General features: G+C 39.9%; 3 protein-coding genes across 3 annotated transcripts; 1 reads left to right on the top strand and 2 right to left on the bottom strand.

The window, feature by feature from the left end:
* Nucleotides 1-488: 488 nt before the first annotated feature.
* On the top strand, nucleotides 489-3511 carry LOC135641049 (L-ascorbate peroxidase, cytosolic-like). Its single transcript, XM_065156045.1, has 9 exons — nucleotides 489-662; nucleotides 757-931; nucleotides 1022-1087; nucleotides 2334-2382; nucleotides 2657-2739; nucleotides 2843-2922; nucleotides 3007-3109; nucleotides 3200-3258; nucleotides 3344-3511. The coding sequence occupies exons 1-9, from the start codon at nucleotides 544-546 to the stop codon at nucleotides 3357-3359; spliced, it is 750 nt and encodes a 249-aa protein (XP_065012117.1). The 5' UTR covers nucleotides 489-543; the 3' UTR covers nucleotides 3360-3511.
* A 104-nt stretch (nucleotides 3512-3615) lies between these two features.
* On the bottom strand, nucleotides 3616-10191 carry LOC135641048 (probable LRR receptor-like serine/threonine-protein kinase At1g67720). Its single transcript, XM_065156044.1, has 15 exons — nucleotides 9843-10191; nucleotides 8542-9073; nucleotides 7477-7982; nucleotides 7248-7380; nucleotides 7047-7118; nucleotides 6875-6943; nucleotides 6727-6798; nucleotides 6374-6442; nucleotides 6138-6289; nucleotides 5816-6057; nucleotides 5140-5266; nucleotides 5005-5073; nucleotides 4724-4907; nucleotides 4322-4457; nucleotides 3616-4032 (listed from the first exon to the last, which is right to left on the bottom strand). The coding sequence occupies exons 1-15, from the start codon at nucleotides 9913-9915 to the stop codon at nucleotides 3724-3726; spliced, it is 2745 nt and encodes a 914-aa protein (XP_065012116.1). The 5' UTR covers nucleotides 9916-10191; the 3' UTR covers nucleotides 3616-3723.
* Nucleotides 10192-12233: 2042 nt separating this feature from the next.
* Nucleotides 12234-15368, bottom strand: LOC135639394 (mitogen-activated protein kinase 5). The gene is made up of 6 exons (XM_065153131.1): nucleotides 15052-15368; nucleotides 14809-14938; nucleotides 13637-13774; nucleotides 13202-13534; nucleotides 12900-13083; nucleotides 12234-12581 (listed from the first exon to the last, which is right to left on the bottom strand). The coding sequence occupies exons 1-6, from the start codon at nucleotides 15201-15203 to the stop codon at nucleotides 12415-12417; spliced, it is 1104 nt and encodes a 367-aa protein (XP_065009203.1). The 5' UTR covers nucleotides 15204-15368; the 3' UTR covers nucleotides 12234-12414.
* Nucleotides 15369-20517: the final 5149 nt, after the last annotated feature.

Below are 20517 nucleotides of genomic sequence, written 5' to 3'. Positions count from 1 at the left end.
GGGACTGATTTAATGGGATTTGGGTCACTAAGGTCCTGTTTGGGGGGCTTAAGTGAAAAGAGAACATAACTTACGAGGGTCTTAAGCTTAAAAAAGCTTCAGTTAGGGGTCCATTTTACGAAATCGCCCCCGGGGTCGGTGGCTGGCAAAACTAATGGAGTAAGGAAAGCATGGTCATATTGCGTTTATAATTACCGCACTGCCGCCGGTGGGGCCCTTTCGCGACCAATTGGTGAAGTCCTGAAACGGAATCTTTCTGCCCCACCGCCGCGTTCACACCTGGTAGGGTCCCACCGTCACCACCATGGCGCCTGTCCGTTTGATTTGTTGCGCGACTTCGGACAACGTCGTGGGACAGCATGAAGCATCCACGCCCCAAGGATGCAATCGTCGCCGTCGAAATCACGTCATAAGTCGTGGTGTAGATCCATCCGTCCGTTCCTCTCCAGAGACCCGGCGCGCACTATAAATGCGGAGGCCCCGCCGGGTTGCCACTGACGTCGACTAGACGAAGACCATAATTCGGGGAAGTGGACGACGGCGATGGGGAAGTCGTACCCGGCGGTGAGCGAGGAGTACCAGAAGGCGGTGGAGAAGGCCAGGAGGAAGCTCCGTGGCCTCATCGCCGAGAAGAACTGCGCCCCTATCATGCTCCGCCTTGCGTACGCATCGTTCTCTTCTCTTCTTCTCTTTCTGTTCTCTCTTGCATAAGAATCGATCACCATCGTGTCGGGGTGTGGGGACCTTCGATCTCAGTTGGCACTCGGCGGGGACGTATGACGTGAGCACGAAAACTGGAGGCCCGTTCGGGACGATAAGGTTCGCAGCGGAGCTCGCTCACGGCGCCAACAACGGCCTCGACATCGCCCTCCGGCTCCTGGAGCCAATCAAGGAGCAGTTCCCCACTCTCTCCTTCGCTGACTTCTACCAGGTTCTCCCCCCTTTCGATCTCCCTGTCCAGATCTTTAAACAAGAGGATACGGCGCTTTCAACGCTTGTTTTGCATTCAATTACTTGGCAGCTCACCGGAGTCGTCGCCGTCGAAGTCACCGGAGGGCCGGATATCCCTTTCCATCCCGGCAGAGAGGTATCAATCACCCGCGCTCTCTTTCTTGCTAACACGAAGTAAAAAGGGAAAAATATTAGGGTTAGGAGTGATCGGGTCGGCGGTTATGGATCTACTTCATTCGTCCTCAACTCTTCCTGGAATTGGAAGTGGAGAAATGACGTAATTATAAAATCATATAGTTCCCCAAAACTAACGGAGAGTAAGATTGGAGCAGTAAATATATTCTAAGGAGGTTGCGCGTATTAGATGTGCGGTGGCGTTATTCCTTCTGATTTGCGAGTAAATCTATTGGAAAGGTTGTATATCATTGATATGATTCCTCCAATTCATCAATCATGAACAATAATATGAAAAATATGAGCTAAAATAATTCAAGAAAAATGTTTAAGTCATTTGGACCTATTAATATCATAGTTTTTATACTTCAAAAATTTATATTGGGATTTCCATCGTTAAAATATATAATCTTATTTATCATAATATCATCAACTGTTTTGACGAAAAATATAACACATGATACAATTAACACGAAAATAATAAACAAAAAGATAATTTTAATATCTTTTTATTTTTAATACGTAGGATATTGAAATTATCTTTTTACAATAAAATCATTTGAAACGAAAGTGATATTAAAATTATCATTTTACTTATAGTTTTTACATCGATCCAGATGATGTCATATGTTATATTTTATGTCAATACGGTTGACAACATTAAGATAAGTAGAGTTATTTATTTTATTTTTAGAACTATAGAAAACTTAATATAAATTTTATACGTACAGAGGTTACGACGCTAATAGGGTTAGAGAGTAATATGTAATTAATCCTCAAATTAAATTTTCAATCCAAAACATATAAACTTATAATATCAATGATAATTTTATTAAGTTAATTCTTGTTTATCCGATATAAACATCGATTCAGAACTAATCGAAATCCTATTGATATCCATACAGTTGTCATAAGTTTCTTTAATTTTTTTCCCACTTCCACATCGATATTGCATAGAACTTATAATAAATATTATGGTATGTAATACGTAGATGATGTCGAGTTCCGTGAAGCAGACTTCTGTTGTGCCGATCTCGGATTTGACTGTATCAGATGTTCATTCGAGTAGGATGGGACTCTAAGACTCTTGAGACATTCATTAGCAAGAGTTGAAGTGACGATAAAGCTTCCCGAGAGCAGATTTAGTGAAGGATACCTGAACAAGATTTGGTCTGTTTTGCATTGATGATCTTGTTTTTCTGTTTCAGGACAAGACCCAACCTCCTGAGGAAGGCCGCCTGCCTGATGCCACAAAAGGTACAGCTTTAGACAAAATGTTTCAGGACATTCAAAATGACCCTCCAATGTTCCTACTTCTCATGCTGCATTTTGGGGATATCATAAAATTAGTTCTATTTAGATGTTTTGTTCGCTTGGTTCAATTTTCAATCATCATTATATAGACTCTTTCTCTGTCTTTTGCATGCGTCCTATTGAGTTTGGTTGATGAGAAGCCACAGTAACCTTATTTTCCTGTACAAAAAGTAAGAGATGATCAAAATTTGTTTTTGTTGGGCTTTCGGTCTCGCAGGTTCGGACCACCTCAGGGATGTGTTTGGCCACATGGGTCTCAGCGATCAGGATATCGTTGCACTCTCTGGTGGCCACACGCTGGTAAATCAATATTTACACACTTCTTTATCGTCGCAGCATTTCGTTCGCTAGACCTTTTGTTATCTAATTACTTTGCGTGCGATGGCACCTTCTGATGTCTCAGGGGAGATGCCACAAGGAGCGCTCCGGTTTCGAGGGAGCTTGGACTTCCAATCCTCTTATTTTCGACAACTCCTATTTCAAGTAGGATTTATGTCGCCTCCTCGACATCTGCATGTTCTGATGTGTTCCTCTGCTCTGTATATGTTCTCATATGTCCGGTGGCAGGGAGCTCCTGAGCGGCGAGAAAGACGACGTCATCCAGCTCCCGTCCGATAAGGCTCTCCTCACCGATCCTGTTTTCCGTCCCCTCGTCGAGAAATACGCTGCCGTATGCGCTCTCATCTGATCTTTTTTTTTTTTTTTGTCTCTCTCTAGTTGCATTATGTGCGTTATACTGATCCGACGTCCTCACTCTCAGGATGAGGATGCCTTCTTTGCTGACTATGCTGAAGCACACCTGAAGCTCTCCGAACTAGGGTACGCATCGAAGCGTTTCTTGATCAACAAGTGCAGGTCTTACGGAAGTAGTTGACTTTTGCCTTGCGTTTGTTTTCGTTTTCAGATTTGCGGAGGACTAGATCGTTCGTCCATACATGAAGTCACTTCAGTAAGCATATTTCCAATAAACCTTTCCGAGTGTTAATGCATGGATGTCTGGACACATCGAATGTTTCATATGTTTCTGCTCTCCGTTTTCCCTTTATGAATTTCACATGAAAATTCTGATTCTCGGTTTGTGGTTAACACAACTTCAATCCACATGTGGTATAACAATTGATATCAGAAATTTCTCCCGAATGTTGCACATTCGTCAAGACATGAACACTTGTTATATGTCTAAATTATGATCACAAACTACTCAAAATTTGAATTACACTGTTTTCCAATCCTAGTTATGAACAAAATCATAAAAATATGGAAGCACAACAGGTACGGTCAGCACTAGCGGAGCTCTGGCTGGGTAAAGGAATCACTAGAATAAGCATCGGGTCCAGGATTGTTCAATGCGTCCAAGTAAACTTCACCAAAGAAATTGTTGGGTTGTGTGTTCGCTGGAGCTTGCTCCAGTGCGATAGCCTCTTGGATCTCCTTGAGCACTTCGGACATGGCTGGCCTGTTTCTCATTTCCTGGTTGACACATCTCACTGCCACTTCTGCAACCTTCCACACTGACTGGATGTCATTGTAATCATCCCCAAGTGATGGGTCGATGATAGCCTCGATTTCTCCGCTCTCACAATGAAACTTTGCCTGTTTACAGAAATTTAGTAAGACTACTGCCACTAAAACAGGGTCAAGTGACTATTTCTAAGAGAACACAACGGATTCTAAGAAATAAAAATTGACATCGAGCTTGTAAAAGAATTGGGAACATGTAAGTCCACTGACTTTTAACTGCCATTGCAGCTGCCTCAGATGTGTACGACAAAGAAATAGTAATTTGGTTTGATAGTTGGCCGTTAATCAGAGAATTAAAAGTTGCAGAGAAATTTCAAACAATTGTAATTAATTAGTAGCAAGGTGAAAGTGGTGCACTGACCCACGGACTTATGTTTCGGAAGCTCTCGCCAAAACTTGTGTTAGATATCGGCTCTTGACCAGAAATAAGCTCCAGAAGGATAATGCCATAACTATAAACATCACTCTTTACTGTTAATTGCTGTGAGGTGTAATACCTGCACATTATGAATAAATTGGTGAGGCCGGAATCAGTTGGGGAGCAGAAGATGAAAATATTAAACATATTATGCCGCCATGACTTCCCAGATGTAACTAATTCTTGGAAACCTGTGGCTAATACAAAAATTCCTGATTACTCCTCATGTCATTATATCTTCGTGACATTAAACTTCATGACTTGCTCATGTATTTTGAGTGTACAAGAAATATAATTGTTATAGTGAGTATTTAACACACTAGTTGTGCGGGAAGAAGGCCTTACTCAGGGTCTAAGTAGCCCAAAGTCCCTCGAACAACGCTTGAGACATGGGATTCGTCTGCAGCAGGCTTTGAAAGACCGAAATCTGAAACTTTTGCTCTCATGTTCTTGTCCAAAAGAATATTGCTGGTCTTCAGATCCCTGTGGATTATGGCCGGAGAACAGCCAGTATGGAGATACTCAATGCCTGATAAATGTTATATGTAAGTTCCCATTGTTATCATACTACTCCAGAAGATAAATCAACGGTCTAGATAAATGATAATTTATTTCTCAAATGGAACCTTTTGCAACATCTTCAGCAATCTCAAGACGCTTAATCCAACTAATATGTTGTCTCTGAGATGCAGAACCTGCAAAGATTAAATAAATTATTGTACTTCCAAATATTCATAACGTAGAAAATATGAGACTCGTACCGTGAAGGTGCTCTTTCAAAGTTCCATTATGCATAAACTCATAGACAAGGATGTTCTTCCCCTCTTGCTGGCAGTAACCTAGAAATTGTACCAGGTTCCTGTGATGTATTCTGGAAAGCAGGGACACCTGAAACAGGCCTTTTTAGTGTGATGATTTGTGATAATGGCTTTCAGAAATTATCTCTACAGTTAAACAATGATCTTGCCAAGTGAACATAAACAAAACCACAGGGTACACAATCCTGACCAGCATGGAAATCTTGCTTCAGTGGTGTCTGAAAATTACTCAGTTACAGTAAGGCTATACTCTAGAGACTCACCTTCAATAGATATAGAACAAATTTTAAGATGTTCCAACATATTTGACTCTAGTGTTCTCCCCTATTAAGCTTATGGTACCACCACTACAATGACTTCTTGGATCTCAAGTAAAAACCAAATTGACTAGCATCATTCATGACTGGTGGGAGATATGTACTTGTCCTCATGTATATTTAAGAAATCATTGTAAACGGAAGTCTTCGTTCATCGAACTTGTGAGTTGTGACAACTATGTGCAGTTAGCTACCAGGATCTTTTTCCCATTGTTGAAGCTAGTGGAAAGTATGTCACTAAGTGATACACAGCATAACACATAATAGTATTACTTGTCTACCTGATTATTTATATAGGTTACCTCAATTGAGAATTGCCGGTTCCCCTGACAAGAATCATTTGTAAGGACTTTCACGGCAATTTCCTTTCCGTTTGTCATCTTTCCATAATATACAGTCCCATAACCTCCAAAACCAACTTTTTTTGCAAAATTCTCTGTGGCACATTTAATTTCGGACAACATGTATCGATGGGCTACGTCAGTACCAAGTTCACTGAAGGAAGCACTTTGCTTCTGAAGTGGTAGGACGGTGGCAAGATCATCTGAGACACGAGTTTTCACCTTCAGTTCGCTGATAAATTGATGACCAAATTAAAAATCTTCAACGAGTATGAAGCTATACCTTTTCCTGAAAGTAACTCTCTTTTTCTGTGTGCAAATAAGTAGGCAAGAACAGCCGCAAGCAGCACAGAAAATCCAAAAACACAGCACAAAACAATTATAATGTGCCTCTTGCTATTTTTTTCCCCATCAAGATATGCATTTCCAGAGTACCTGAAAAACAAATCAGGCAAAGAGATTGTTAGAAAGGAAGAAATAAGAAGTTGCCAACACGGCGAATGAAAAAGTAATACTTACATAAAAACAATATTTTTGCCGAGAAGACCAGTGGGCACTGTTCCGGACAGCATATTGTTCTGCACATACCTGCAACCATCAGTATTCTACTCTCAGTTCATGCAGTAGCTGGCATCCGGCAAAACCATAACAAAAGACAGGATATGGTAGAAAAAACAATCATGAGTTTATGATTCAACGGAGGCATAAGGTACAGTATAAACAATAGAAGTGTTTTTTATTACAGAAATTACTTGAAGATAACTTAGAATGACCAAATTCAAATTCAGCTACTTCTTGGATCTAGATGCTAATTTATTGTATAAACCAGCCAAAAAATAGTGTATGCTTTAAAACTGAGAGAAAGGACTTACAGTTCCTTTAAACTTGGTAGGCCCACCAATGATGATGGCAAATCGCCGGTTAACTTATTGTTCTCAAGGTGACTACAAATAAGAAAAAACCAAACTTTTAAAGCATAATGTTTTAAAAGGTACAACAACTGAATTTTCTAACTATTACATGTCTTTCAGATTCAAGCATCCACCAAGTTCAGGTATTGGACCAGTAAGCATGTTCCCATCAAGCCACCTGCAACATTTGAATTTAGGATAGTTACAAAGAAGGAAGCTTGTGCCTCAAGAAACATAAATAATTAAGACATCAAAAAGGAGTAAGTTGTATTCAAACTTACAACTCGACCAAGCCTGTTAAGTTAGCAAGTTCCAAAGGTATATCTCCTGTCAAATTTTTCTTTGATAATTCACTGTTCATACAACAAGCTATTATTAGCACGAACTGAGAATGGATCTAATTTTATAGAGTACATGCACGAATATAGGTAGAAAAATATCAACAAAGTACAGAGAAAGTGATACCAATACTAATTCAGTACATTGAAACAATTCTTGGTTGTGGATCTGAATTACATTGCACCCAGGACCATGGAGCTGGTAAGCATGGATCCCCGCCTTCTTGCGCCCAAACTGCTTGTGGGTAATGTGATGTGAAACTTTGCATGGTTGATGCTGCAATGCAAAAAAGAAAGAAACAATATTACAGATGCAGCCTGATGAAAAACACAGTTTATATCAGCTAATGAAGAAAACGATATCCATATATACCATCCATTGAGCCATAATGTATCCCCATGTACTTGTAAATCTCCAAAGCATTTAAGATGGGTCCCCTGGATGAATCATTAGTTTGCTTAAAAGCAAACGACAAGACAAAAGGGAGGCTTATATTATATGATCCTGGTTCATATAACCGATACTTCCCTTGAGCATTTTCTTGGACATTCACAATGAGACGAGTTAGTTCCTTATTCCCTGGAAGCACTAGCTTAAATTTCCTAATTTCATTCACTCCTAACTCTTCAATTTCTGCAAAATAACAAAATGCCCAACCATACCCTGGAAAACCATTCAAGTTAAGCCGATAGTTCAAGGTTCCATTTTGCCCCACTACAGCTGTTTGCATAACCTTTACAGGTGGCCTTTCATCATTATTGACATCTATAGGCATAGCAGTCGATATTCTTTCAGTTCCAGGAGCAACATCGACAAGGTAGTTTGGCCTCTTCAAAGAGTCAGATTCCCAAATTCGATCGTAAGGATCATCTGGGTACCTGTAAGCATAGAGAACATGTTATCATTGTAGCAGTTAAAACCAAGAAAAAAAATCCTTCACCACCAGAGAACCAACCCAGCTAAACAATACACGGAAATAAAAACAAAATGGAGATAGCATAGGAAGGTGCAATGTTTGAAAATCAGAACTATGGCAGAATCATTTTGGAAGGAATATCATTTTTCTTGTATATAGTTTTTCTTCTAAACCCACCCTTAAGGTGCTTTTACAGTTCATATAACGTAACAAAGCCTATTATGCATGTTGACCGGTAGGTCTGATCATTTCATATTCTAGAATACTTCAATTTCCTCAATATATACCTTAGAACACACACACATTTCTCCGTGGTAACTAATGCTTGGTGATCTGAGTTTTTTTTGTTTTTTCATGACACAAGATTCATGATACATTCTCCAAAGTCTGCATTGTTGCATGATGATTAGGTCGGCGAAGATAGGATTCAGTTTTAACATTAGGAGAATGCATGGAAAACCAAAATTATATTTAATTAACTTACCCAATAATTTTAAACAATTATGAAGCATAACAAATACCTGATAGATCCATTATTGTCAGCTCCAAAATTTAGTCTTGCAGATAGACTCAAGAAAAACTGTGTTTCAAATTCTGTGTGATAGAGTGAACCGTTGAATTGCCGAAGCTCGATGGTAGAAATAAAAGGCTGTCCAGTTGTAGCATTAGACAAACAAATGCTAACTGTAGGAAAAGAAGCTAGGATAACAGCCTCTTGTGTCACAATGGCTTTCTCATCATAGATAACAATGGTTGACCAATGACTTGCACCAATTGAAATGTCAAATTTTGGATAAACATTACTTCTGTAAAAGTTCCCATATAAGAAGCTTGTTCGCACGAGGTACCGTGTCCTGATTGTGACATTGAATGTGTAGCAGTACTTTCTATTATCTGCTGGGAAGTACCGCACTGTCTTATATTGCTTGCGGTTCTCATTTGGAACTGATATATTAGCTGCTTCACCATAAATAAATTGACTATCAGGTGTCCACACCAGTCCAATTTCATCAGTATATGTTTCGCTGCCTCCACAGTCAATACTGACAAAACCTGTCCAGCAATAACTATGCACGTAAGCTACTAGCTTTTATCTTTTGGAAACATGAACATATGCTGCTTTTCATGAAAATGATCTCACTTAAACTTCCTTATATGAATCTGTACAACCAGAGTTAATAGAGTATCCAATGGTGTAGAATGAAAAGTGCATTCTTATCACAAACATAATCAGAAATGTGCTGAATGATAACTTTTCAACAGAGAAGATGGTCAGCAAAAAGAAGCAAAAGTATGGAAAAGTGTTACCAAATTCACCTTACATTACACTTTGCGATGAAGGCAAACTCGTAATGTGTCGTTTGGTATACAAGTTTCATATGGGAACAAAGCTAGCATACAAGTTTAACAGTTCAAACAATTAGGTATAGCCTTCGTCCCCAAAGAATGGTTGGCTTCTGCCTCTGCCAAGAAGGCTAACAAGCTCCATCGCATTTGAAGGAGAACTGTTTTGCTAGAATCGACCAGTTTCTTAGTTCATTTTGTTATGGATCTTAGATGCGTTCTCTGTTTCTGTTCTAGACGCTCTTCTTTGTTCAGATCTGTCGACCAGCTGCTCGCCGCTGGTACGATTGTCTTTTTTCATCAAGTTAGCGTGTAACGGCAGCTCGGTATAGCAGAGCCAAGTGAAACAGGGCTTGACATGAACGATCGAAGCTCGGTTTCAGCAGATCTTGGTAACATTTAACCTAATATCTAACCTAAACAATGCAAACAACTTCCGGAAAAGCAACTTTGACCGGCACGATGTAAGAAGATTTACCAGGCATCTGAGCACTGCAGACGACGAAGAGGAGGAGGAGATTGAAGACGACGAGATGAACGAGCCTCGCCATTCCCCAAGCCAGGCCACATCGCACGCCGCCTCGCTGCAAGGGCGAATGAAAGGAAAGCGGAAAAGGGAGGGAGAAGGGAGCCGATAAATAGACGGAAGCTGTAAAGAGGGTTCGAAGTGGGAAAGAATGAAAGGGAAGGGGAAACGAGAGTCGATAAATAGGCGGAGGCTGTAAAGAGCATTCGAAGTGGGAAAGAAGGAAAGGAAAGGGGAACCGAGAGGGAGAACGATACCATAAATCGACGGAAGCTGTAAAGAGGGTGCGAAGTGGGAAAGGATCGCCGCTCCGCTTGCCTTTAGCTTTACAGCGAGGACACGTGACCGTCCCTCAACCTGCGGTGACCCGATCTGCTTCTCTTTTACTCCCGCCCTCGGTTGTCACCTCACTTCAGTCACTTCACAGCGCTTTGTATCCGGTCACTCTATGGCGAGCTTACCTCGAAGGATCAGATTTGCCAAGGATGAATGATTGAGGAGGTGATGTTTTCTCCATTTAAAGCTGATGGTCACAAATGCGACTGACAGTTGAGGAGATGTATCTGAATGAGTGAATTGTTCCTCCATGATTTTTTTTGCTCTTTTTCTTGTTGTTGATAAGAAAAGGAGTTGCAAGGTTCGGCCACTTCATCATTAAGCATTGCTCGTTGTGATAATTTTTCATGTCCCATGTTTTCAGGACCATAAATGAAAATTAAAATTTGACAAATCTATAGCTATTATTTATAGTCAAATAGTGGTTATCCTCAAAATATTTAGAATTATCTTGAATCAGAATCATCTTTTGGTAGGTAAGAAGAAAAAATGAATATTGATTCGATCTATCCCTTTAATGCCTAAGTTAGTGGATATCTCGATACAAAGAGTAAGAAAGAGTGAAAAGAAAGAAAAAAATTGAATTGTAATAGATGTCTTTTATTTATAACCAAGTCTCCTTAACTATTATTTATGATTAAAAGAATATTTCTTAAATTATTTGTTATTTAAAAAAATAATAATTATGATTGATGATATTCCTATGCAATCAATTTTTTCGTATTTCTTATCTTTTAATGTCAATGTGTCAAATCTTAGTGGATGGATAATTTTATCCTTATGAATAGTAGTCTCAAACAAAATTATATCTCATCAGTTATTCTCATTAGCAATATTGTGCTTTTCCTTCCTTATCTCTAAGCATGATCTAGTGCTGCCTTTTTTATCTTTTACTGTAATGCTAATGTTAACTACAGGGTTCTTTGGATTTATTTATGAGGCCAAATTTTCCTTTCTTGCAATTGACCAAGATATAATATAAATGTATGTTTCAGCCACTCTATCATTGATGGTTTGAATTGGGTATTTACTTAAGTTTTTATTTTTGTTGTGCTTGGTTATCCTTTTGATACAATCATAATGCATAAATCATGAAATGCAATCCTATATTAGATAAAACAAATATTGACTTGAGATACTGCTCTTCTGATTCTGAAGGTGTTTGCATGTTAGGATCTTATCATGTGAAGAGGATCTCACTTCCAGCAAAGATGAGGTGGGGAAGCTGTTGGGCTGTACAATCATAAAGAGGAATCAGAAAAGCAGCAAAGAAACAAGGACTATAAGATACCCAACTATTATGACAGTCCTTTGCCAGAGAAATCAGGCAGGAGTAACATGGTAACAGTTTCAGACTTTACAGAGAAGGTGAACATGGCTGTGGGCCAATGAGGGAACCAAAACTTGGTCCTTTCTGTGTTAAAGCTTCTTAAACTTGCACTAGTCTCATGGTACATGATCTGTTGGTAGATATGATTTATCCTACTTGCTCTTGCTCTTTCATCTGATTGAGAGGGAACACAGAAAAGGTTAATTGGAAGTAATTATGTGTTTCTAGGATGGTGCTACCTTTATCTTGGCTCTGAACTCCATGACCCAAGACTAGAATTTGATGGACTGTCTTGCAGATAGATCATTTATCTTGATGATAGCAGTTCACAGCTAGCAAATGATTCTAAGAAAATGTACATCTATCTTGAAAGTAAAGGATATGTTTTCGTTCTTATGCTTCACATCCATTTTTCTCTTATGGTGCTCTTCAAAGAAATGGGACCAAGCCACTACCAAGTAACTCAAGTCACCTGCTCTTTCACACATCAGGTTAATGGTGCACCAATCTTGAAAGATAACAATGCTGCATTAAGCATCTAGAGACAGTAGTCATTTCCACATTGTAAAACTATGAATTTAAAGTCCTGGAAGAACTGAAAGTTCTAGCACAATGAAACCAGTGGTGGATCTACTTGCACTCACGGATTTAAATTTGTTCAGCAAAGTAAACTGGCATGCACTTCAAACGTCTCATAATAATATTTGTTCTAAAAATAAGTTTCATGAAGACAACCAAGACACTCGTGCTAAATAAAGAACCTAAAAAATATAGAATTTCATCACAAACTCTTCATGTTTCAAAGTATTTACAGCAGCAGTTGATGGCCAATTGTAGGTGAACCGGTGTCTCTTAAAACTAGTATGCTGGATTGAATGCTATAGCTTCTTTGTATATCAGCTCCTTCATCTGCTCTTCCGTGAGGGCATGTTGCTCAAAATCGAAGGAGAAAGGTTCCATGCAAGTGGGTTCATCAGCAATGTCATGCAACCTCTCAAGGTATGGATGATCTAGTGCTTCTTCGACTGCAGAATCGATGGAAAGCCAAAGTAAGCAAATGAATGTGAAAGTACAACAACATCAGATGTTTCACAAAGTTCTGAAAATAATCAGATCTAACCACTTCAATGTGTTATGTTGTTTATAGTTCACACAGGAACAGATACTAATACGATGCCATCACAAATTAACCTAAGTTTTCCTTCAACCGCTTGCCACAAAATAATTGGTTTCAACAATTAGGTCAATAATTTGATTTCTTTAATTCAAATTCTCCATCGTTATTGATTTGTTTGTAAGAGGATAAAAAATTTGACAATGCAGAACTGTCAAAGACCAGTTACCTGTAATTCTCTTGGTGGGATCAAATGTCAGCATTCTCTCAATAAGATCAATAGCAACTGGACTGATATGTGGGTATAGACTTGCAAATGACTGACGTGGATACCGAGGCAGATGCCTCATGTACCTTCTTGCATCTTCATTCTGAATGAATTCAAGCTCAGCCTCTGTTGGAGTGCCAATAAGCTGAAAACACAGAATGTAATAAACGTCATCCCTTAGAGAGAGCGAAAAAGAATATGTTGTAAGCAATAACACTGAATAGGTGAAATTAATCATCATTGTTGATGAATTCTGATCTTACCTCTGTTATCAAACGCATCTGGTGCATGTGATCCCTTCCAGGAAACAGAGGTTTCCTGTTCATTAGCTCCATAAAGATGCAACCCACTGACCACATATCAATGGCTGCAGTGTAATCTGTGGAGTTCAGCAACAACTCCGGCGCCCTGTACCATCTGGTCACAACATACTCTGTCATGATCTCATTCTCCGATGTGGGACGTGCCAGACCGAAATCACATATTTTCAGATCACAGTTTGCATTCAGCAGAAGGTTGCTTGGCTTCAGATCTCGGTGAATAACTTTTGCTGAATGTATGTATTTCAATCCACGAAGAATCTGATATAGAAAGTACTGCACAATTTGGAAGCAAAAAGCCATCCATGACCTTGTCAGAACAAGTGGATCAAGTCTAATTCTGTGCTTGCAGTAGTATCAGGATCATGAACAACGTACCTGACAGTGTTCCTCCGATAATTCTTGGTTGGAGCGGATTATATGGTGAAGGTCAGTATCCATGAGCTCAGTTGCAATATAAACATCATTAAATGCTTGTGGAATTGGCGGGGGGACCACATCCCTTATCCCTATAACCTGTCGACGGTAAAGGCATTCAGTTACCGTAAGAACAGATCACAGATCGCTGAGAATCACATCTTTAATGTATAGTTTCCAGTGAAGATACTGAAATGGGGCATGCTAAAACCAGGAACAGTTTCATTGACACAGCATATTTTAGACAAGAAACCATGGTTTTCTTTATCAGTTATCCGTGCCAACTCCATATATTTTGCATATTTAGTACATCTAAGACATTCTCTAGACCAATTCCCTTAGATGTAACATATATGAAGTATAATTCCTGACTATTTTTCTCTTCAGAAATAAAAAATGGAGATCTATTTTGTTACTGAATCGTATGCAGCTAAGCAAGAAACTGATATCATAACCAGTTCACAGCTAAGATATCCAGGATGCATGATTGACTGTTATCAGGAAGGACATTTTCAGTTGTTCTAAATTCCATGAATAATTTGATGCAACATCCAGTGTTCAAACAGGTAACCTGATGACATCAAGTAAAAGTTTATGGAGGTGTCCTGTAGCTTTCGAATAAAGAAAGCAACCATTAAGGACCACCAAAATGCAAGCAATCATGCAGGGTTGACCCCATAAATGAAACTTATGTAGGTTCAAAGATATTTATAGAACACACATCATTCAAGAAAGTTTTGTTATACATGTATATCTCTTCTTCTTCACAGCTCCTTTCATAATCAATGAAGTTATGTTTCCATTATGTGTATGTTCCACTTCCTTGACAACTTGGAATTAAGAGCAAACACGATCAATGTCAAGGTCAAAAGGCTAAGGTCCTCAATATTGTGCTCACTACCCGCCCCACAATGTCCTACATCAAGAATATATACATATATATATGGAAACAATAATAATTGTGTATTATTGGAGACCATAAGCAGTTCAAATTGGCTGTCAGATGTACTATTTTGCATTGCTGTGATTTGTCATCGAAGATGAAATGAATTCATCGAAGCTTGATCATGAGAAGGAACTTTCCCTAGCCATCACAATTCAAGAATTTTGACAGGTAATTACTGAGGGCTTACATTCTCATGATCCAAGTGCCGAAGGAGCTTGATCTCTCGAAGTGTCCGCTTTGCATCCATGTGATTGTCGAACGCGTTGGCTATTTTCTTGATGGCTACCATGTCCCCAGTTTCCGAATTCATCACCGAACTGTAATAAAGAGGAAAAATTAGAACCACAATCAACCAAACAATCATCAAAGCTACTAATTCATCAAACTCCCATCGATTTCCCATACGAATAGCAGAAACAAGATTAGGTACCAGACGATGCCGTAAGCGCCCCTTCCGATCGGCATGATCGGCGGCCGATACTTTGATGTAATCTCGAACAGATTTCCGAAGATGTCGTACTGCAAGTACCGGCCTCCGTGGGTCAGCGCCACCGGGAACTCGTTCACCGGAGCCCCGTCCATGTTTCGTGACAGAACTCGAGCAGAGAAGACGATGCACACGACAAAGGGAGCGAGAGAGATAACAGGGAGGAACGGAATCCGCGATCTCGATTTGGGTCCTATCCGTCCGGTCTCCGAGGCTTTATAGGTCGTCGCGGACGCGAAGCAGCGGAGAGAAGGAAGAGAGGAATGCTTCTCACAAAAAGGACAGCCCGGATGCGAGGAAGGGTCAGAGAAAGGGAGAGGAAAGCCAGCCCGCGTGAAAGCCGTCGTCCGCGGGTGATATGGACGGTCGAGATCAGCGCCGCCTCGGATCGAACGGCGAAAGCAGCGTGTGGGTTCAATGGCCGCCCGTTTGCGCTGACTCGTTTGAACGTAACCGCGTGTGGAATTGTATGAAGCGCTCTCCGGTCTCTTTGCGCACTTGTTGGGTTTACTCGAATAAAAAGTACAACACAAGCCGAGCCATCGCCTCCGCCTCGGTCTTGGCTTGTAATGGACGCAATTGACATGAGGGTCTGACGACAGTATATCTTATGAACCGTACAGAATAATAATAATATTTTAAGAACATTAATATCAGTATTTAATGGGATCGATAAATGCTTGTGGTGGCTAACCTTTGTTGACGTGAGGTTGACATGTGGATGCGAACTTATGTCACGTTTTACTAGAAGACTTCTCAAAGTCGTCATCCTCCTCATCCTCTTCGACACATAGTCTCCGCCAGTTCTTCCCTACCACCGCTCCCGACTTACTTGACATCGACGTCCTTGGGCTTCGGAAAGCTCCAGGAACAACATCACGAGACGACCATGCATGAGACTTTCCTTCTTGGAAACCCTAACCCTGAACAACATCACGACACAGCCTGCAGGTTTCCTAGACATGTCGAGGACTGGTTTTCTTGATGGCACCACCGACTCGAGTGGCTTCCGCAGCATCCACTGTGGGTTTCATGGCAACAGTAATCAAATAGAAGGAATCATGTTATAGCACACATCTCAAAGCGCGATGAACACAAATCGTATATGAAAACTAGCATGCGTCAAGCACGAATCTTACGGCACGCACGCTTGCGAGAGATCAAACAACCCGATCCCCAACACGACGATCCCAAAGAAAGAGGAAAATTCCACGTGGTGCCCAATTCAAAATGTCCCGCTCAGCCGCACCCGCAATGTGATGCGCCCTTCTTATAACTGTACACGCCCTGCCTCTGCGGTGGCAACTTCATTTTTCCGTTAGAAGCGCACACTTAACAGAAAAGATGTGCGTCTTTAACAAGCCAGGCGGTATATATATGTGAATATGAAGCCTCGCTCTTGCCTTCCCATTTTTCGTTTCTTGAACGCCTGCCTCCTTTTCTCTGTCGTGTTCGACCGATTAGAGCTCGTTTGGATCATGGAGTGGCTCTTTCCGATCGATGTCTCGCCAGAGGTCGATCTTCCCATCTTTGATCCTTCCGAGGAATCAGTCGATTCAGTATTTGCTGGTATAATTCCATTTATGTCTTCGATCACTCCGTGAATCTTGCTTTTCTTGGGTGATTTCTTTGATTTATGGTTTCTTGGGTTAAATATAGATGGATGCTTTTTATTCTTGTTGAATCGGTTTCTCTTGGATCGTGATCATATATCTTTGATCGATTTAGAGTTTGAATAGGTTTATGGATGTGTGGACGATCTTCCCATCCAAATTCCTCCATAGGGTCACGCTAATTCAAGAACTTTAGGCACGACTCCGCGCGTATCGTTCCTTTTTTATCTTTCGATCTATCCATGGATCTTGGTGTTTGATGAGTTTTGATTATTCTTGAATCGATTCCTCTCGGATCGTGATCATATCTCTTCGTTCTGTTTGGAGTTTATCCGGATGATCGATATGTGGAGGATCTTCACGTCCACGTTCCACCACATGATCTCACTGATTCAAGAACGAGCCGTTCGTTTCTTTCTCTTTAGATTTCTCTAAGAATTCTTGGTATTTGATGGCATTTGCTTATTCTTGAAACGATTTCTCTCCGATCGTGATCATTTCTCTCGTTCAATCAGAGTTTGTTCTGTTTATCTCTGTCTGGACGATCTTTCCCTTCACATCCCTCCACAGGGTCTCACCGATTCAAGAACTTAAGTTACGATTCCATGTGAGTCGTTCGTTTTTCTTTTCTTTCGATCTCTCGGAGAATGTTGGTGTTTGATGGCATTTGATTCTTCTTGAATCGTTTTCTCTCGGCTCGTGAACATACCCCTATGATCGATTAGTGTTGTACGGATTACGACGTGGTCCCGTCCGCTTTCCTTCAGAGGATCACCGATTAAAGATTTCATGTACGACTCCATCTGTTTCATTCGTTTTTTCTTTCTCTTTAAATCTCTCCATGAATCGTAGCTTTTGATGGCATTTGATTATTCTTGGATCCATCTCGGATCGTGATCATATCTCTTCGATTGATTAGATGTCATTCGGATTATCGATGTGCGGATCATCTTGCCGTCCGCTTTCCTTCAAAGCATCATCGATTCAAGATCTTCATTCGTTTTCTTTTCCTTTTTCAATCTTTCCATTAATCTTGGTGTTCGATGGCATTTCATTTTTATTTTGTTGACTAAAGGGCTGTCTCTGAGATTTAGGGTTCTTCGGGTATTAACTATAGTTGGATTCTTTTGGTTGGCATGTTCTTTGTATTCTTGCCGCAGGTGATATGTGATATGATCTATTTCACGTTCTTGTTTTGTTTTTAATGATTAAGTTGTCAGTATGTGATCGGCATAGGAGTCAATGCAAGCATCTTTTGTCGAACTTAATTGATTTGTTAATGAATTCTGCAGATCGATGCAGGCAACACTGTATGCATTGCAAGACATTAGATTTGAGCTTGAAATTTTGGGAGGATCGTTTGGTGATCTTAAATAGTCAACATCACATCATTGTTCCATAGTTTTTTGTCCACTCAAATATTCCCTTATCTTGTGATTCATATTTTAGTTTGTTCAGTTATTGGTTTGTTAAAAGATAAAAAGATAAGAATAATTATTGAGAGCTGGAAGGATTTTCTTCAACAGAATAGAGGATTATTCTCAATAGAATAGAGAGATTTCCTCGTATAGTTGGAAAAATCTTATTTTCTATTATATCCCTGCAAGAGGTGTTCTTGTCAAGGATATCAATCTTGGATTGATGTAAAGAATAGTTTACGAGTGAGAGGCTTCGTGAGTAGGGTAAGAGCAGATCGCTATTGCTACTGCGATTGTTGTTGTTGTGAGGGCACAAGCATTCCCTTCGTTCTCCTTAAGTCCACTCTCCGTTCTCCTTAAATCCACCAACTATTGGCAGATCAGCAAAAACTACCGTGGTGAGGAAGATGAGGATTGGCTGCGGAGCCTCTTAGGAATGTAGCTACAGCGGTGTTGGTCGTTGGTCGTAGGCAAGGGTGAAGCTTCGCTTTTCTCAGTGGCGTTGGTCCCTGGCCAAAGGCAAGAACAAAACTTTGCTTTTCTCACTGCTCTGATACCATGAAGAAAAGATAAAAAGATAAGAACAATTATTGAAGAAGCTTGAATATATTAACATGTCCCTCTCCTATTTATACATATTAGGAGAAAGAATTTTTCTCAACAGAATAGAGAGATTTTCTCATATTGCTTTTTTACTTCTTTAATAAAGCTTCTTCGATGAAGTTTCTTCAATAATTGTTCTTATCTTCTATTCTTTCCAACATGGTATCAGAGTAGAGAAAAGCAAAATTTCACTCTTGCCTTTGGCCAGCGACTAACACCGCTGAGAAAAGCGAAGCTTCGCCTTTGACTTCGGCCATCGACCAACGCCGCTGCAGCCATATTCCTAAGAGGCTCCACAATCAATCCTCATCTTTCTCATCGTGATAGTCTTCGCTGATCTGCTAGCAGTCGACGGACTTACGGAGAACGAAGGGAACACCTGTGCCCTCACAACAACAGCAATCGCAGCAACGATTTGCGCTTTTCTCAGTGGCGTTGGTCCCTGGCCAAAGGCAAGAACAAAACTTTGCTTTTCTCACTGCTCTGATACCATGAAGAAAAGATAAAAAGATAAGAACAATTATTGAAGAAGCTTGAATATATTAACATGTCCCTCTCCTATTTATACATATTAGGAGAAAGAATTTTTCTCAACAGAATAGAGAGATTTTCTCATATTGCTTTTTTACTTCTTTAATAAAGCTTCTTCGATGAAGTTTCTTCAATAATTGTTCTTATCTTCTATTCTTTCCAACATGGTATCAGAGCAATGAGAAAAGCAAAATTTCACTCTTGCCTTTGGCCAGCGACTAACACCGCTGAGAAAAGCGAAGCTTCGCCTTTGACTTCGGCCATCGACCAACGCCGCTGTAGCCATATTCCTAAGAGGCTCCACAATCAATCCTCATCTTTCTCATCGCGATAGTCTTCGCTGATCTGCTAGCAGTCGACGGACTTACGGAGAACGAAGGGAACACCTGTGCCCTCACAACAACAGCAATCGCAGCAACGATTTGCTCTTGTCCTACTTATGAAGCCTCTACTCGTAAATCATTTTTTGCATCGATCCAAGATTGGTATCCTTGACAGGAGTACTATCTTGCGGGGGCATGATAGAAGATAAGATTTTTCCAACTATATAAGGAAATCTTTCAATTCTGTTAACAAAAATCCTCTATTCTGTTGAGGAAAATCCTTTCTTTTTTCTGTATAAATAGGAGAGGGACATGTTAATGTATTTAAGCTTTTTCACTTCTTGCAAAGATAGAACATATCGTACACATTGATTCACCACACCACATGATGGGCCACCTTGTATCTGCTGGAAAATATTTCTTCGTTGGCTTTGAATTTTCTACACGATTGCATTATATATGCTTATGATTTTTGTTTTTTAACAACTATAAGTTCATGTTTATTTTTTGTGATCTAACCCTGAAATTGAGTTATGACTGTATGCCATTTACCTTCATACATAACAATTTGGCATGCACTTTTCGTCGGGTTGACAGATACGGAACAAGAACAAAATTTAGTAAAGGGAGCAAAGTTTCCTTCTGACATTGAGGATCCATAATTTTGTTGATGTCTTGGACTAGTAACTTCGTTCACACGAGGGTTACAATTTATGATATAAACTATGAAAAACAGTTGATTACAAAGTTATCAAATGAAAAGTTAAAGTTATTATCAGATTGCGTTTAAAATCATGAGTTTCAGATTGCGTTTATTATCAGTTGGGATTACTCCATTAATTTCCTTTTGCAACTCTTTCTTTTTTATGTTTTTCGTTCTGATCTTAAAATAACAAGCATCACTGCAAGTATTTTTATCAA

Source organism: Musa acuminata, chromosome BXJ3-6 (genome assembly GCF_036884655.1).
Source record: "Musa acuminata AAA Group cultivar baxijiao chromosome BXJ3-6, Cavendish_Baxijiao_AAA, whole genome shotgun sequence".
In the NCBI taxonomy this organism is placed as follows: Eukaryota; Viridiplantae; Streptophyta; class Magnoliopsida; order Zingiberales; family Musaceae; genus Musa; species Musa acuminata.
This window is presented reverse-complemented; position numbering and strand designations above follow the sequence as displayed.

Excerpts from the sequence above, each read along its gene's own strand:
- LOC135639394 (XM_065153131.1), bottom strand. The coding sequence starts at position 15,203 with ATGGACGGGGCTCCGGTGAACGAGTTCCCGGTGGCGCTGACCCACGGA. Across the intron at positions 14,939-15,051 it reads GGCGCTTACGGCATCGTCTG|TTCGGTGATGAATTCGGAAA; the intron begins GTACCTAATCTT and ends TCTTTATTACAG. Across the intron at positions 13,084-13,201 it reads AGATGCGTTTGATAACAGAG|CTTATTGGCACTCCAACAGA; the intron begins GTAAGATCAGAA and ends CTGTGTTTTCAG.
- LOC135641048 (XM_065156044.1), bottom strand. The coding sequence starts at position 9,915 with ATGGCGAGGCTCGTTCATCTCGTCGTCTTCAATCTCCTCCTCCTCTTC. Across the intron at positions 6,944-7,046 it reads TTAACAGGCTTGGTCGAGTT|GTGGCTTGATGGGAACATGC; the intron begins GTAAGTTTGAAT and ends CAAATGTTGCAG. Across the intron at positions 5,267-5,815 it reads ACCGGCAATTCTCAATTGAG|GTGTCCCTGCTTTCCAGAAT; the intron begins GTAACCTATATA and ends GGCCTGTTTCAG.
- LOC135641049 (XM_065156045.1), top strand. The coding sequence starts at position 544 with ATGGGGAAGTCGTACCCGGCGGTGAGCGAGGAGTACCAGAAGGCGGTG. Across the intron at positions 663-756 it reads CCTATCATGCTCCGCCTTGC|TTGGCACTCGGCGGGGACGT; the intron begins GTACGCATCGTT and ends CTTCGATCTCAG. Across the intron at positions 1,088-2,333 it reads CTTTCCATCCCGGCAGAGAG|GACAAGACCCAACCTCCTGA; the intron begins GTATCAATCACC and ends TTTCTGTTTCAG.